Raw genomic sequence first — 17,448 nt, forward strand, 5'->3', positions numbered from 1 at the left:
GCAGTTCAGCAGGGTCGCCTTGTCCCTTGCGGGCGACCCCGAGAGCTGATGGAACGGCTGATCCCCTGCCCCTGGCCGCACGGGCGCCTGCCCTGGTCGGAATAGCCGGTTCTGGCCATTCCCCTCATGGACACGTCACAGCTCCTTCCCCTTTGCAGTCCCCAAACAGGTCCTCCTCCACTGCGGGTTCTTCCAGAAACTGGCCCTCAGCAGTGGGCTCTGTGCTTTGTCCACTGCCAGCATCTGACCCGTTCCCCCATCACAACCCTGCTTGGCCAGGCAGGCTGCCGGGCCGGGTCCATGTGCTTTCAGCTCCCTGATCTGTGCCAAGCCAGGCCCTGCCTCTGGCTCTCTCGGCGCACTCTGGGCGGGCAGATGTTCCTCCTAGCTCCCGCTTCTGAGAGCTGTGCACAGGCTGTGCAAACTGTTCCCAAACCAGTCCCTCTTTCCTATAGACAGCCCGGGATATACGCAGCTCCAGACAGCCTACTAAACCACCCGTACGCCATCCCCTGCCTCAGTTTCCTCCCCACTCTGCAGGATTTGCAGCGTCCTTGCAAGGGTCCTGGACCGCCCTTCCCCTCTCCATCACTCTGTGTGGGTTTAAAGATTCGTATTGACTCTGGGCCTGTGTTTCCCCTTCGTGGGGAAATTCTACTGCTCCAAATCCTCCTCCTGGCCAACCACCTGGGTAGCTCTGGTTCCCCCAGCTCAGGCAGGCTCTTCAGCATAATCCTTGTCCTGCCAGAGCGCAGACGGTAAGGTTAACAACTTCCTTTGTTCAGTCTGCCACTTCTTCCAGACCAAGGGGTGGTTATAGAGACAGGGGGCCCCATGGCTGACTCACACCTAGGGTGACCAGATAGCAACTGTGAAAAAACGAGATGGGGGTAATAGGCGCCTGTATAAGAAAAAGTCCCAAAAAGAGGGACTGTCCCTATAAAAACGGGACATGTGGTCACCCTACTCATGCCCCATTGAGGCATTCACTGATACAGGAATTTCACCCAATGAACCAGACTACCTGAGCTGTACATAGCCAAATCCCGCAAAGCGTGTCCCCCTCCGCCCCACCCCAAAGTGATGATCCACCTCAGTGTGCGCAGATCTGGCCACACCGCAGCACGGGAACGTACATGTAGGGACCCAGTTTGCAAAGCTTCGTTTGTGTGCAGAGGGTAGACCTGGAGAGCAGGGGATCGACGGGGCACAGAGAACCCATCCGGAGCCCGAAGGCTTCCCGCAGCGCGGTTAATCGCTGCTGCGTGCGTTACATCGCGGGTGGCAGGGGAGGGAGTTGAACCATTCTGGCAGGCTTCCTATCTCCGCCTTATCTGGTGGAAAAGCAGCCCAGTTAAACAGGAGGTTTAGCAGGAACGGGAGCTATTGAGGAGCTGGGGTGGATTTCACTTGGGCATATCCGTGCTCCAACGGCCGTTTTAATGGAAAAGGGCATTTCCTGTTGGTTATTGACGTCGACATGAATTCTAATGAATCGCTGCCTGGCTAATTAGCCGGGCCTGCCTCTAGAAGCCTGACACTGACCGTGGCTATTTATAGCACAATGGGACAGGGAGAGCAACTGGGCGGTGGGGAGGGGATGGTTTCTATAGAGAAATTCATTAATGATCACTCAGGTGGCTCATTAACCCCCCAGGAGCGGGTCTGCCGGGGGAGTGTGCAGGTAGCCAGGAAGAATGCAGGTGGGAGAGGGTTAAATTAAAAGGAGAGCAGCTGAGGCACCTAGCCTAGTAGGGGCCCTGCTCCACTCTCCAGTGAGGCAGCAGGGTGAAGATGAGCGGGTCCTTTGCGGGGAGGGGAGGAAGCATCTCGAGGCAGCAGCAAGCAGTAATCCATCCCACTCCTGCTGACCAGGGACCTGGAAACCACCTCCTGAGCTGGGTCTCCCCCAGGTCCCTGTCCCCAGTGCCAGCTTCTCGCACTGAGCACACTGGGCGAGGAAGGGCAGCGGCCCAGGGCAAGAGTCTCTGGGGATCACAGGGCCACCCCGCTACCAAGCCTGGAGCTGGGCGGTCACCCTCCCAGCTGTACCGTAAGCTGGGCAGAGGGCGCTGGGCTGGGGCTCAGATCTTGGTGAGGTCAGCAACTGGGAGGTGGGAATGGGGCCAGGCCAGCAGTGAGGAAGAAGCCCCCTCTCACTCCACCCTACTGTGGGGGTGGATGCCAGGCTGTCTGGGGTTGGGAAGGAATTTCCTCTGGAGTCACAGGGGCTGTAGGAGCCAGCGGGGGGCCGTGAGAGCCAGCAGGGGTCCCCCAAGCCACGTGCAGAGGGCTGACCGCTCACCAGGGGCTGTGCTTTCTCGGCTCTATGCGACAGCCGCTAAACAGAGGATCTCCAAGGGTAGGTTTAACAGAGTGGGGAAACTGAGGCACACATTGTGGCTGGGGCTCGTCCTGACTCCTGGAGTCCTTGAATGGCTGCTTCTCTCCACCTCCCTTCCTGCTGACGTGCCAGCTTGCCAGGCCTGGCTGGGCAGCGTTCCTCTCTGGTGAGCGCATGCCCAGCGGGCTGCGGGCCTGCCGCGCTCAGCACCTCCAGCAGGCCGGGTCTGGGGCACCCTTGGGATCTCCCTGGAGAGCCCTGTGCTTGGGAAATCGCCAGCCCTAAGGCTCCCAAACTTGGGGGCTCTTCCCCGACCTGCAGGGGCTCTGCCTGACACTCCCCCACCCCCCGCTGAGGCAGGAGACGTACGGCGGGTGACCCTGCTATTGCCGTGTAGCCATTAGCATCTCCGTTCCCTCCGAGCTCATCTCTGGTGCCTTTGGGGCTGATCTGCCCAGGCTGCTGCGCGCAGGGGGTGGCAAACAGCGCGGGGGTGCTGCGACCTCACTGCCGGAGCGAGGCAGCTGCTGGGAGCAGAACCGGAACCACTTGGGCTTTTGCTGGTTCCTTTTGCGGAGCAGCCCACCTGGGAGACCAGGACCAGAACAGCACGGGGGCTGCGGGTCGGGATCGAGGGGCGTTGGCAGAGCTGTGTGCTGCCCGGATTGGTGAGGTCGCCCATCTGCTCCCTATGCTGGGGTTGGACAGCGGCTCTGTGTCGTTTGTGGACGCACTGTCCATTCCCCCGTCCCTCCTAGGGCCTGCTGCGCCCACGTCCCATCCTGCCACAGCTCTGCCAATGCCAGCTGCCGCTCTGGCGTTTGCCAGCCAGTGCCTGATGGAGCAATGGGGGTCTCTCCGTTTTCCATTCCCTTTCCCTGGAGAGACAGTTCTGGGCCTCAGGAAACTGGGGTTCTCTGCCACTGCCTTGCTGTGTGACTCTGGGCAAGCCCCTTCCCACTCTGGGCCTTGGGTTCCCATCTGTAAAATGGACATTATGCAACAGATCCACTTTGAGGTCTCCAGCTGCTGGTCCGTGGGATGGCCCTGTTGTCATTTCAGAGAGGGCAGCAGCTCCTTGTCCCCCTCCAGGAAAGCCTGGGTGTTTGGAGCTGTTTCTATAGGCCCCAGCTCTCAGTGAGGGAGCGGGCGGCGTGGTCAGTGGCTGGGGCGTCTGGCGGACGGAGCAGGGAGGTGTGTGTAGCCCGTGGGGCGGCCACGGATCGCTGATCCTGTCGCTGTCTCTCCTAGGAGGAGCATGGAGGCATCCGCCGTCTGCCAGTACAACATCTCTGAGCTGCAGAGGGCTTTCGAGGGCCCCTACATGCAATACCAGGACACCACCCGCAAATGGACCCGCTATGACGGGGAGGTGCCGGACCCACGGCCGGGCTCTGTAAGTGACCCGGAGACGCCAGTGCCCCCTGTTGGGCTGCAAACATGCCCTCGGGCTTCATCCCCAGGAGGGATTGGTGAGGGGCCACGAAGGCCTGGATGCTGGTCCCAGCTCTGCTGCTGACTCACGGCCAGGCCCACCGGTTCCAGCATGCATGGCTCCCTCCTCGGGGCGTGGGGGGCAGGGGTTGGTGCTCGCGCCCCAGCCACTTCCTGAGTTTTGGGAGGCTGGGAGGGGAGGGCGGGAATCAGCTGAACATGAGCTCCCAAGGCGATGCTGGGGCCAAAAGGGCTAATGCAATCTGGGGCTGTATAAATGGGAATCTCGAGGAGAAGAGAGGTTATTTTAGCTCTGTATTTGGCCCTGGTGCGACCGCTGCCGGGGTCCTGTGTCCGGGTCTGGTGCCCGCAGTTCAGGAAGGATGTTGATTAACTGGAGGGGCTCAGAGAAGAGCCGTAGAATGGTTAAAGGGTTAAAACCTGCCTTGTAGTGACAGACTCAAGGAGCTCCGTCTGGCTCGCTGAACACAGAGCAGGTGAAGGGGGACCGATCACAATCTGTCAGCACCTAGGTGGGGAATAAATATTGGTTAACGGGCTCCGCAGTCTGGCAGAGGAAGCTCTAACACCATCTGAAGCTAGAGAAGTTCCGACCGGAAACGAGGGGTAAATGTGAACAGTGAGAGTAACTAACCACTGGAGCAACGTACCAAGCGCCTGGTGGATTCCCCGTCACTGGCGGTTTGGAAATCCAGCCTGAGCGCTTGTCTGAACGCTGCTGGAGGAGGGATTTGGGGGCAGGTCTCTGGCATGTGCTCTGCAGGGGGTCAGGCTTCTGGCCCTGGTGTCGAGGAAAGCCCTGGAGTCTGAGGCCGGAAGGAATCATTAGATCATTTAGTTTGACCTCCCGCAAAGCACAGACCAGGTGTTTCACCCCGTGCTGAGGCCAGGTACAGTCAGACTGAAAAGAACAGCAGCGCCCAAGGCAGGGCACTGGGTAGGTGAGACAAGCCCAGGTGATCCCAGAGGTGGCCGCCTTGCCCCAGCGGGCAGCCTGCTACCCGTCCCTAGCCACCTCTCCTCCCCGCTGCAGTGCATCACCGACCGCTCCCGCGAGGACGGCTACCGCTCCTCCCAGGACCTGCCCAACGGCGTGCTGGACTTCGTCAAACTACACCCGCTCATGTTCGAGGAGGTGAAGCCGGCGCGGGGGGAGCCTCTGCTGGTGAAGAAGAATGTGCTCTACACGGCCCTGGCGGTGGACAGGGCGCCGGCCCTGGACGGCCAGCAGTACGACGTGCTCTTCATGGGGACGGGTGCGTCGGCCAGGGGTTGGGGGGGCAGTGTCATCTGGGGGCCCTGTGTCACTCGCCCAGGCTGAGCGGGACGGGGGACCCCAGTGTGGCTGGGGTGCCCGGGCGAAAGCTGCCCCCCGAGACGGGACCCACAGAAGAAGGGGGGTAGCAGAGAGCCCCATCCCCCCATCGGGGCAGCAGCCAGGGGCCCAGGCCAGGGGGGAAATTAGCAGTGCGGTTGCCCGGCCCCAGCCCTGGCCTATGGGCACAGCACTCTCCCGCCCGGTGCCACCCTGACCGTGCCCCTCTGCCTTTGCCCAGGTGACGGCTGGCTGCACAAGGGGGTGGTGATCGGTTCTGCCGTACATATCGTGGAGGAGCTGCAGGTCTTCGGGACCCCCCAGCCCGTGGAAAGCCTGGTGATCTCCAAAGGCCAGGTGAGATGCTGCTCCGGGCTGCACCCCGACTCCGCCGGGGGGCACAGAGTAGAACTGGCTCCCCGAGGGACACGCTGCCCCTCCAGGGGCCCTCTCGCTTGTAGAGGGCAGAACAAAATGGGCGTGTTGAAATCCGCAGCTGCCGCATCCCGCAGCCAGGCCCCTTGAAATCTAGTGGCGCATCGGGGCACCCCGTGAGGGGGGATCAGGGCGGGCAAGACGGGCAAGGAGTTCTGCCGGCTGGAGCACGGGGCCGGGCGCCAGGACACCTGAGTTCTATTCCAGAGTCTGCCACTAACTCCCACCCAGCCGCTGCCCTTCTGTACAGTTGCCCAGGCGGGGGCAGGAGAAACAGCTGCCTTTGCATGGTTAGCTAGGCTGCCAGGCCCTGGTGCTGCAGGGCGGCAGTGAATGGGGCCCCCGCAGCCTTTCCGGGAGCCTGTCTCCCACCCAGCCACGCTTTAAACTCCTTCTGGGGCAGCTGGCCGAGCAGAGAGGCCTGGCGGTGGGTGCCCGGCGCTCCCTGGGGCCCGTCTCGCCCAGAGAGCTGCCAGCACCGCAGGGTGGCTCTGATTAGCCAGCCTGGCCCCCTGCCCACGGCGGAGGTGCGGCCTCACTTCTGCCTGGCACTGGCTGACCCCAGCTTGGAATGCCAGAGCTTATCGGAGCCTGGGTGTCCTCGGCTGCCTGCCAGCCTGCCCGCCCCAGGGAAGGGGCTCAGAGCTGTGCTGTGGGGCAGGGCGCCTCCCCACACCCCAACGTTAACCCCTCCTCGGCGAGGCACTGGCTGACCCACGTGGGGCAGGGGGCTCTGCTGAATGAGAGGGGCATCCCTGGGGCCCCCCCCTGCCCTCGGGGTCTCAGCCCCCCTCTCTCCATCCCTGCTGTCCTTATCCGAGGCCCTGGGGAGGCTCCCCCCCCCCGTGCCCCTGCTGGCTTTCCAAGCACAGGCCTCAGCAAGCCAGAGGAGGCAGCAACGGCAGAGCCAGGCCCTGCCGCCAGCCCAGTGGGGCAGGGCCTGGGGCTGTTCCCCCAGGGCCATTGTTACTGGGGTCTCTGCATGGGGGAAGGGAAACCCCCCTCTTCGTAGCACCCCCATCCCATCTCCTCAGTCACGGGGTGCAGCCCGGATCCTAGGAACCAGGCATCCAGGAACGTACTGATCCCTTTGGTGCCACCCAACCCCAGGCCCCCATCGCTTCCCCAACACCACGGGAGTGAGTCGATTGGGGGGTGAGCCCCGTCCCAAGGACACACATAGGTCAGTGACACAGCTGGGAGGAGAACCCAGGAGTCCAGGCCCCCAGCCTCCAGCAGGGTAGTTTGTGTAGCGAGGCTGGGCAGCTGCATGGGGGGATGCGGGGGGGCTCTGTGGCTTCGCTCAGGCCAGGTGCTGGCTCCGTGCTCTGCTCCGGGTTTCCCAGGTGGCTTTAACGGGGCCGTGGGAGTCTGTCCTTCTGTCTGAGCTCCCACCCAGCCCTTGCCATGGCGTGGCCTGGGGCGGGACCCAGGGGACGAGAGCAGCGCCCTGTCTCCCTTCGGCCCCTGGAGGTCGCCGACCAGGGGCGATTGTGGTGCTGGCTTTGTCCTGAGACCCCAGCTCACCTCGGCCCCCTCCCAGCCATGCTGCCACCCAGCCTGCCTGATGGGGCACCGGGGCGCGCCAAGCCAGCGTGGCCCCTTCTCAGCCCAAGCGGCTGGTCAAAGCGCAGGCTCTGGGGACATCCCAGCTGGCGGCATCGTTTGCTGCACTCCTGTTTATTTACAAGGAGGGTCACGCGTCCTGCCGTGTCGCACGCGGGCGGAACCGGGAATGAAGGGGCATTTCCCAGCTTCCAGCCTCTGTAGCCAACAGACCCCAAAACTCTCCGGAGCTTTCCCAGGGTCCCGCTGTGCCCAAAGGCGGCCACTGGGCTTCCTCACGGCTTGTCTCTGCCTCTCTCTGTGCCGCCTGTTCCCGGCCTGGATGTCTTCTCGCGCTCTACACAGTGCCCAGCGGAGCTGCTGCCCGGCTGGGGCTCGTTTCTGGGCAGATCCTCTTAGGCCTCGGTTCAGGTGTGTGTCTTACGATGCCCTGAGGGACGGCGCGTTCCCACCTTAATGTGATCGAGTTTCTGCCGGCTCGTAACACCGGGGTCTCCGCTCTTTGCCTGGCAGAGAAGCGTGTACGTGGGGGCTGGCAGCGGAGTCCTGCAGCTCCCCCTGTCCAGCTGCGCCAGGTACGGCTCCTGCTACGACTGCATCCTGGCCCGGGACCCCTACTGCACCTGGGACGGCGAGGGCTGCCGGGAGCTGGCCGGCGCTGCGAACAGGTACGGATCCGCTGAGCTGCCCCAGGCCTCCCAGTGGGGAGGTCCCGGCCCCTGCGCGGCCTGCCCCACCGAGCTCCTGCTGCCCGGGTGAGACACGGCCATGAGGTCAGAGAGGCTGCCGGCCCAGCCATCGTCCCTGCTCCAGCCTGGGCTGGAGTGATGCTGGATCCCCTCCCAGCTGGACTCGGAACTGGATCGCTGCCATGTGCAAACACTGCCCAGAGCCAGGTGTGGATGGGGGCACCGCAGCCTCCTCCAACGCCGCCCGGCAGGACGGCTCACCCTGTCAGGGTGAACCCCCATCCTGGTGTCTCTTGCTAGGGGCGCGTGCCGAAACATTGGGATTTCCCTACGCCCCGGCCCACGAAGCAAACCACCCCCCTGCCAGCTCCACCGCCCGGAGGTTCTGCGGTGCCATCTTAGCCCCTCGTTGGCACTGGTGGCCCCTTCCCAGAGTTGGCCCTCGTGCTCAGGAAACCCCGACTTCTCACCCCGGCTCCCTTGCTGCCCCCGGGCAACAAGGCACGCAGAATGGCACCGTTAGCTGGGCTCTGATCAGAGCTGGGCTGCTGGGGACCAGCTAGTCTGTGTTCGTGTGTGTGTGTGCCTGGCTGCGGGCGGGGCTGCATGTGTGTGTCTGCAGGCGGGGCTGCGTGTGAACGCGTGTGCGTGTCTCTTGGGGCCGTTGGCCACCAACCCCCTGCTGACACGGCCCGTCTTGCTCCTCACAGGACCCAGCTGACCCAGGACGTGCAGCACGGCAGGGAGGGCTGCAGGGACGGCTCTGCTCAGGGTGAGGCTCCGCCCCGGGCCTGTGTGCTCATGCTGGGACCATCCAGCCTCCCCCCCAAGGAGCCACAGGGGCCATCTGGGCCCTGGCGCCTTGGGGCTGTGGGCAGCACCAGCTGCTCTGGCACTGCCCAGGAGAGAAGGGGAAGCGTCCCGCTGGCCCCCTCACCGCCCCCACCTTCACCCCCAGTTCCCCGGGAGGGAGGTGTCCCCTGCCTTGCCCAGTCACTGCGCTGGGGGGGAGGGGGGCTGCAGTCCCATGGCATTCTGGGAACTCTCACGGCTCAGCCATTGCCTTACCATGGCAGTCACTGGGGCGGGGGGGGCAGTCCCAAGGCATTCTGGGAGCGCTCTCTGGGCTCAGCTATTGCCTTACCATGGCAGTCACTGGGGCGGGGGGGGGGCAGTCCCAAGGCATTCTGGGAGTGCTCTCTGGGCACAGCCATTGCCTTACCATGGCAGTCACTGGGGCGGCAGTCCCAAGGCATTCTGGGAGTGCTCTCTGGGCACAGCCATTGCCTTACCATGGCAGTCACTGGGGCGGGGGGGGGCAGTCCCAAGGCATTCTGGGAGTGCTCTCTGGGCACAGCCATTGCCTTACCATGGCAGTCACTGGGGCGGGGGGGGGCAGTCCCAAGGCATTCTGGGAGTGCTCTCTGGGCACAGCCATTGCCTTACCATGGCAGTCACTGGGGCGGGGGGGGGCAGTCCCAAGGCATTCTGGGAGTGCTCTCTGGGCACAGCCATTGCCTTACCATGGCAGTCACTGGGGCGGGGGGGGGCAGTCCCAAGGCATTCTGGGAGTGCTCTCTGGGCACAGCCATTGCCTTACCATGGCAGTCACTGGGGCGGGGGGGGGCAGTCCCAAGGCATTCTGGGAGCGCTCTCTGGGCTCAGCTATTGCCTTACCATGGCAGTCACTGGGGCGGGGGGGGCAGTCCCAAGGCATTCTGGGAGTGCTCTCTGGGCACAGCCATTGCCTTACCATGGCAGTCACTGGGGCGGGGGGGGGGCCAGTCCCAAGGCATTCTGGGAGCGCTCTCTGGGCTCAGCCCACGGCGCAGGCCATGGGGCGCAGGCTGAGCTCCGCCCCTCCCGTCTCTCCCCCCAGCGCCCCCCGTGCAGAAGAACCGGACGGTGCTGCGGGGCGACGACGTGCTGCTGCCGTGCGAGCAGCGCTCCAACCTGGCTCAGGCCACGTGGCTGGTGAACGGCACGGTGGGGCTGGCGGCCGGGCAGGGCCACTTCCGGCTGGGGGCGGACGGGCTGCTGGTGACGGACGCCCTGCCGGAGCACAGCGGGGAGTACGGCTGCTACGGGGAGGAGAATGGCCTGCGCTCCCCGCTGGCCGCCTACGCCCTGACGGTGCTGCCAGAGCCTCCCCAGGAGCCGGCGGCGCCCACGGCCCCCCCGCCTCCCCGCACCGCCCGCCAGGCCTCCCCCGACCTGAAGTTCGTCTACATCGCGGTCATCACGGTGCTGGGCGGGCTGTGCCTGGTGCTGAGCACGGTGCTGCTCCACGTCTCCTGCCTGCAGCGCCGCAAGGGCAGGTACGTGCTGGGCGCCCCCCGCGCCCCCTCCGTGGAGCTGCAGACGGTCTCGGCCAGCTGCCTGGGCAGGGCCCGGGAGGCCGCGGAGGAGGAGCTGGGCCGGGAGGCCGGCTGCCTGCAGATCGTCCCGGGCGAGGCCCCCCCGGCGGCCTCCCCGGCCAGGGAGACGCCCCCGGCGCCCCCCCCGCCGCCCCCGCCCCTCCCGGCCGAGTTCACCAACGGCATCGCCCTGCCCAACGTGCTGCGCAAGATGAACGGCAACAGCTACATGCTGCTGCAGCAGGAGGAGCCCAGCCCCTCGCCCCTGTACACCACCTCCTTCGCCGAGGAGCTGAGCAAGATCCTGGAGAAGCGGAAACACACGCAGCTGGTGGACAAGCTGGACGAGAGCTCCGTGTAGGGGCCCCCGGACGCCGGTCGGATTCAGTCCCCCGTCCCCGTCCCCCCCCACCAACCAGTGTTACACAAACCCACGGGAAACTACCTCTGGAACCGAAGCGCGGGGCCAGGCCTCGGGGCGCCGGGATCCCCCTTGCTGGGACCGCTTGGGTTCGGACACTGCTGTAAAGAGACGTGGACTGAAATGGGAATTCTATTTATGGATAAAAGATGACGATCCGGAAACGCGGCTGTGTCAGGGTGGGGCGGGAGGAGACGCCTGCCCGGACGCTGGCCTCGGACCGCTCCTGCGGGAGAGGTGGGAGCTGGCCCCTGTGTGCTGAGAAGAGGTAGGTGACAATTAATAAAGCCCTGCCTGAGAGCTGCTTTCTAAGGCCTCTCTCCCCCGGGATTGAAGAACTCAGCTGATTCCCTGCTAGGGGGCTCCACGCCCTTGCCTGGGGGCACGGCGGCGCCGGGGGAAACTGGCTGCCCCACTCTCGTGTAGCGTCCCAGCGCCAGGTCCGGGCTCAATGCTTTGGCCGTTGCTTGCCAGGGGCTCGCCCAGCACTGCGGCTTGGGCACTTCATCGGCTGCCGGTGGGGGGTTGGTTCTGGTAGAGCAGCCTCTAGCTGCCCCAGCTGAGATCGGGGCCCCATCCTGCTGGGGCTGGACGGAGACAGTCAGACGGTCCCTACCCCCTGGGGCACCCGGTCTAAGCCGAGGAGACAGACCAATGGGGGGAGAGAGGGGGAGCGCCATCCCCACCGTTCAGAGGAGAGCTAAGTGACTCATCCAGGGAGTTTGTGGCAGAGCAGGGATTGAACCCCCAGCTCCCGGGTCCCAGCCTAGTGCTTGAACCAGTAGGCCAGTCTGCCTGACGACGGCTGTGTGGTTTGTTTGCTGAAGGACCTTGGAGCTTCAATATACAGAATACGTGTGTGTGTGTGTACCAGGATGAGGGGTGCACAAGGACGGGGGGTGTTTGTGTGCGCAGAGGATAGGAGGGGGGATGTGCACAATGATAGGGGAGGTGCAGGGGTGCAGAGCCCTGTGACACACTTGGAGCGGCAGGAGGTGTCTGTGGATACCTGGCTGGCAGGGCAGTCCAATGGTTTGACCAGCAGGCACAGGGTGGCTTCGTGGCACACACAGGGTGACCCAGCCCTTCTCCCATGAGGGCGGCCCCCCTCCTCCCCCGCCCGTCCTGTGGGTAGCACTTTAGGGATAGTTCTCAAAGTCTGAACAAATTACATTGGGATTATTTTCTGTCTCCCTCCATCTGTCCCACCAGGGGCCATATTTCCCTGGCTCCCGGTGCTCAGTGGGGAGGAAGTTCCCTCCCACACACCCAGCGTGGGGCAGGGCTCCCCATCCCAACGGGCGGTGGGCCCGTGGTGAGGGGTTGGCCTGGCGTCTGTACTGGCAAAGAAGAGAAGCACTTTGTGGCCTTGGGCAGCGTGACGCCTTGGGGTGATTTGGGGGGTGGATTCCCCATGGCAGGAGGGGGTTTCCCATCTGCCAGCTTTTTGAGCTGCTCCGACGTGGGGTGCTGGGCTCAGCCCTGGGGGTGACAGGTGAGGGGGCAGCAATGCACTCCAGTGTGACTCTTGCATGGCTCTCCCCTCCCTCCACGTTTGTCATGGGGCCCTGCAATTCACCATGCGTGTGCAGATGGGGGAAGGCACAGAAAACCACCCCCCAGCTCTGTGGCCAGCGGCAGCTTCCAGCCTGGGCTGAGTCTGTTTGGCGTCCCTGGGGACCCGGGCAGAGCGTGTGGTCCTAGCCAGCCCCAAAGCGGTCCTGGCCTGGAAGGAAGATGCAGTGCCCCCCATTTCCTGTGCCACAGACATGGCCCCTGGGACCCGCTGGGCCGAGAGACAGAGACGGGGAACCCGGCGCGGAGGAGAGCTGGAAAGGTAGGATCCATGCGAGCGCTGAAGAGGGGCTCGGCAGGTCGGTCCCTGCCTGGAGAGCTGAGCACATGGCAAGGGGAGCCCGTCTGCAGGGACTCGGGGGTGGGCACCTCGGGGTGGCACTGGTGGAGGGCGGGCAAGGGAGCAGGCAGCTGGAGCTGGCAGAGTCCAGGCACCAGACAGGAGTGGGTCAGGAGCCGTTGAGCAGTGGGGACAAGGCGAGGGCTGGAGGAGGAGACGGGAGCAGTGCGGCCCATCAGTGCCAGGCTAGGCTGTCGCCCAGCTCCTGCCGATGGGGTTGAGCCCGCATCCCACCTGGCTGCACTGAGCCCTTCCAGCGCAGCGCCCCCCTGCCTCGGGCCGGGCAGCTGGGCTGGTTCCAGCCCCCTCCTGCAGCTGGGTCTGGCCAGGTCGGGTTTGCAGACCCCCAGCCTCCCCCGGGGCCCTGTGCTGAACAAGGCCCTTTCCCTCCAGCCCATTAACGAATCACTTTGTCCCATCGCTGATCCGGGGCGGCTGGGCTCCCCCTTCTCCAGGCCAGAAAGGCTAGGCCAGACCGAGCGGCTCGGGGGACAGAAGCCAGACCCACGGCCCCGTCCTCAGCTGCTCCCCATAGCAACCTGCCTCCGCATGCCCCCCTCTCCAGGAACCACCCCCACAGCTCTTTGCAAATCCCTGGGCCCTGGCCTCCTTTAGCAGCAGGGCCGCACCGCTCGGCATTCGGGACAGGCCAGGCCGCCCAATTGCAGATTCCAGTCACGAGACCCCGAGGCAGGGGATGTAATCACCCCTGCTGGAATTCGGCCGGGACGCCAGGGCCGGCACCCCCCGCCTGCCAGGGGAGCTGTCGTGCCCGCAAGCTGAGGGGCTGTTTTACGTCTCTCCAGCCACCTCCTAGCAGCGCGGGGCCCTGGCTGGCACTGAGCTGCCCGGGTGATAGGCATCTGATGACAACTCTCTGCCATCTGCATCGGAGGGCAGAGTTCCACCTGCCAAGCAGCCATGGCTGCTGCTCTCAGCAAGCCAGCATGCCGGGGGGGGGTCTCCCCTCCACTTCCCGACACCCTGCCCCGGCCCTGCTTAGGCTGCCCCCGCGGGCGTGGCTGTCGGTTTCTCTCCCACCTGCCCCGGCCGGCTTCCCACTGCCCGCCTCCTGGCGCCGGTGCCCATCCCACAGGCAGGGGGAGGGACAGGTTTGGCAGGCCGTGTCCGGCGTGGCGGGGGGGGGTGCAGAAATGACGGAGAGGGAAAGGCACCGGCGACGGGGCACGGGGGCCAGGGTGGTGTCAGGGCAGCACTGCCAGGACGTGCCCAGCCAGCCAGGAACCGGCAGCTGATGGCAAGGGTCCGGTGCCATAGCCCGAACCCGGCTCCTGAGGAGAAGGGCTGGGGCCAGACCGGGCCCTGGAGCTGGAGCTGGTGAACCCAGCTGGTTTTACGGGTGGAACTGAACGGCATTTCCCAGTGCAGGGGGTGTCCCGCTCCGCTTAGGGGGTGCAAGGGGGCATCCCTGTTCTGCTTGGGGGATGCAGGGGATGTCTCAGCTCAGGGGGTGCAGGGGGGTGTAGCTGGGGCTGGGGACCCTGCTGCACATTCTGTGCAAATGCCTTACACCAGCCCTTGTCTGTCTCTCAGCAGGAGCCCGTTAGTCTGTGCAGAACGCCGACGTGGCCGTGAAGGGGCTGGCTCCACCGCCACAGGCCGGAGCGCAGGGCTGGGGGACGCCGGCTTTCAACACAGCCTGACGTGGTGGGGAGCGAGCTGTGCCTGGCCCCTCCATCGCCAGCAAGAGTAGCCCGGAGCTATCCTAGCGATGCCAGGCTGCAGCCAGGTCGTGGGGCAGAGAGTGGGCAGACAGGCCCTGCAGAGTGAATGCGTAGGGGTACGTGTGGGTGGTCACGGCAGCGTGGCCGTGGAGTGGTCCGTGTGGGTGGTCACGGCAGCGTGGCCATGGAGTGGTCCATGTGGGTGGTCACGGCAGCGTGGCCATGGAGTGGTGCTTGTGGGGGGTCACAGCAGTGTAGCCGTGGAGTGGTGCTTGTGGGGGGTCACGGCAGAGTGGCTATGGAGTGGTCCGTGTGGGGTTCACGGCAGCGTGGCCGTGGAGTGGTGCCTGTGGGGGGTCACGGCAGCGTGGCCGTGGAGTGGTGCGTGGGGGGGGTCACGGCAGCGTGGCCGTGGAGTGGTGCGTGTGGGGGGTCACGGCAGCGTAGCCGTGGAGTGGTCCGTGTGGGAGGTCACGGCAGCGTGGCCGTGGAGTGGTGCGTGTGGGAGGTCACGGCAGCATGGCCGTGGAGTGGTGCTTGTGGGGGGTCACGGCAGAGTGGCTGTGGAGTGGTGCGTGTGGGGGGTCACGGCAGAGTGGCTGTGGAGTGGTGCGTGTGGGGGGTCACGGCAGCGTGGCTGTGGAGTGGTGCGTGTGGGGGTCACGGCAGCGTGGCCGTGGAGTGGTGCGTGTGGGGGGTCACGGCAGCGTGGCTGTGGAGTGGTGCGTGTGGGGGTCACGGCAGCGTGGCCGTGGAGTGGTGCGTGTGGGGGTCACCCCTTGCCTGTGGCAGTGCCCTCCCATTGCCAGGCCCCCCCGGCCGTTGGGGACCAAGACCCCAGGAGCCAGGCTCAGCACAGAGGACGGGGCAGGTGAGGGGGCAGGGTGACGTGGCACTTAACCAAACAGCCTCCTTCGTCCTCACAGCCAGGGGAGGGCCCCATCCTGTGCCCTCTCCCAGTGCAGGCGCCCGGGTAACTCTGGTGTAGCGGGGAGCAGGCGCCGGTCCCGGATTCCAGCTCCCCTTGGCTTCCCTTGTCTGCCTCCTGGGTCTTTCCCGCCCCGGCGCCCCCTGCCTGCCCATCCGGCCCCAGCGCCCCCTGCCTAGCTGGGCAGGGGAGGGCATCGTGACAGGCCCTGCTGTGGGGGTGGGTGCACACGCCCAGCTCCGCGCCCTGGAATGGCAGACACGCCACGCGACCGTACCTGCTCGCGAGCACGCCTGCCGCCACGGGGACCCCTTGCAGGGGGTGTTTGGGGAGCACAAGCTCCGAGTTCTGGCCCCCGCCGGTGCCGAAGCCCTGTGCCCGCCGCCTGGGTTTATCCCAGCCACGGACCCCCGGAGCGTGCGGGTGTGCGACACACGCCAGAGACGGCCCCCCTGCTCCGCTTATCGTTACGCCGCCCGGGACGGCGCTCGGCTGTCCCGAGAGAGGCCGGCTCCCAGCTGAGCTCCACCGCCTCCTCCGTCCGTCCCCGCTCGGCCGCGGCTTCACCCCGGCCGTGCGAAGTGACTGCTTCGCTCACGAGCACTCGGCGCCCGGGCCTCCAGCGCGGCTTGGGAACGGCGGGCGACGACCGTCGCTTCAAGCGCAGGGACAGTCGGCCCCCGAGCGGCCGCCGGCAGGTGGCCGCGAGCGTCCTGGCGAGCGAGAGAGAGACTGCGTGGCTAAGGCAAGGCGCACACCCCCGGCTCCGGTGGTATCTGGCCAGCCCGCTAGGCAGCGCGAGTTTCCGCGTCGTCTCCTGAACATCGCAGCCACGGAGAGACCAGGCCGGCCGCGCCCCCTGCCCAGCCAGCGCGGTGGGAAGGGGCCCAAGCGATGGGGCTGGCTCTGAGTCCCTCGGGGCACCGTTCCCACAGGCTGGCAGAGCCCCGGCCCGCTCTCCTCCTCGGGAGGCTTCGCAGGCTGTCTCGCCGTGGGAGTTCGGCACCAGCTCTCCCCGGCTAATTGACTTTGGCCTTCGCTCCGTTACCAGGCTGCCCTGGTGTTCTGGGGAGGGGGGGAGAGACCACCCACGAAGCCGCTTCGAAACCCTGCTGTGGCTGGAAGCAGACAGCTCCCGAACAAGCATTCCCCCCCCGCACCCACCACCTTGTAACCAGAGCAGCGGAGGTGTATGCAGACAGGTCTGCTGGGCAAACACCCCCACGGCTCCACCGCTCCCAGCTGTGGGCGAGCTCTCAGGGTGGGTGGATCTTCCTCTCCCCACCCAGCCTGAGACTGCTCTGGCAGAGCAAACAAGCTGGCTCTTAGCCTGTGGGCCAGCCCCTAGAGGCAGATGGGAGCTGTGGATGTCCCGTGCATCCTCCCCCAATCCTCGTTTGCAGCATCAGGGGCAGCATCAAGCAGCGTCTGCCTTCCTGCCCCCCACCTCTCCCTCTGCGTGGAGTGGGCACCCCGAGCACGCGGACCGCAGCCCTGGGGTTGGAGAGCTGGAGTTGGGGTCAGGCCGTGGTTCCTCATGGAAGTGAGCAACAGAGGTGGTTCTTCTGTCTGGCCAGGGCACGACAGGCCCCCCCCCCCCGAAGCAACTGCGCCAGGCCTGTGAGGGGCTGCCAGGCTGCCCGCTCCTGTGGTCTCTGAGCACCTGCCTGCTCTAGCTTTAAATGGCCCAGGCGATGGGGCTCCCCACCTCCGCATCGCCCTCCTGCCTGCCTCTCCATACAATCACAGGGGAAGGCTGTGCTCTTCGAGGGTTCCCTCACTGGCACCCCCAGGCCCTGCCCCACTGATGTGGATCTCTGTGAGCTCCAGGGGATGCACTGCCCCAGATGAGTGGAGGAAGGGCTGGGTGGTGCTTTGCCTGGGGCAATAATGTCGCTGAGTCTGCGTGGCTCAGGCTGTCCCCCGCTGGCCTGCCATGCTGCCGGCCATCCTAGACCTGGCTATGCCAGGCTCAGTGCATGGGAATGGGGGGCGGAAGGAGGGGAGGAGAGACGTGTACAGAACGTCCCTCGTGTGGAAAATATTTCAAGTGGGAGGGTGTCTGGGTCAGTGATAGCAGCAGCAGATTGTGAGTCAGGATATCTGGGTCCTATTCCCAGCTCGGGGAGGGGACTGGAAGTCAGGATGCCTGGGGCCTATTCGCAGCTCTGCCACTGACTCACTGGCTGACCTTGGGCAAGTCACCTTCCCTCTCTGAGCCTCAGTTTCCCCTCCATAAAGCAAGGGTAATTTCTCCCTCCCTGCTGTTGGGAGGTGCGGGGAGGGAGGTTTCCAGCATTGGGACAGCGTGGTAGAAATGTAGAACGAGCCGACTGGT

At 65.3% G+C, this 17,448-nt stretch overlaps 1 protein-coding gene across 1 annotated transcript in view; it reads left to right on the forward strand.

Moving 5' to 3' along the window:
- Positions 1-14,398, forward strand: part of SEMA4G (semaphorin 4G) — a 56,063-nt gene extending 41,665 nt beyond the window's left edge. Inside the window, exons 9-16 of the mRNA XM_077822019.1 lie at positions 3,596-3,740; positions 4,833-5,055; positions 5,356-5,471; positions 7,629-7,783; positions 8,515-8,576; positions 9,684-10,850; positions 12,350-12,419; positions 14,055-14,398. Of these exons, the coding sequence (XP_077678145.1) occupies positions 3,596-3,740; positions 4,833-5,055; positions 5,356-5,471; positions 7,629-7,783; positions 8,515-8,576; positions 9,684-10,522 (1,540 nt within the window). The 3' untranslated portion in view covers positions 10,523-10,850; positions 12,350-12,419; positions 14,055-14,398. The remainder of the gene's footprint in view (positions 1-3,595; positions 3,741-4,832; positions 5,056-5,355; positions 5,472-7,628; positions 7,784-8,514; positions 8,577-9,683; positions 10,851-12,349; positions 12,420-14,054) is intronic.
- The last annotated feature ends 3,050 nt before the right edge of the window (positions 14,399-17,448 follow it).

This window comes from Eretmochelys imbricata, chromosome 7 (assembly GCF_965152235.1).
Source record: "Eretmochelys imbricata isolate rEreImb1 chromosome 7, rEreImb1.hap1, whole genome shotgun sequence".
NCBI classification, from domain to species: Eukaryota; Metazoa; Chordata; order Testudines; family Cheloniidae; genus Eretmochelys; species Eretmochelys imbricata.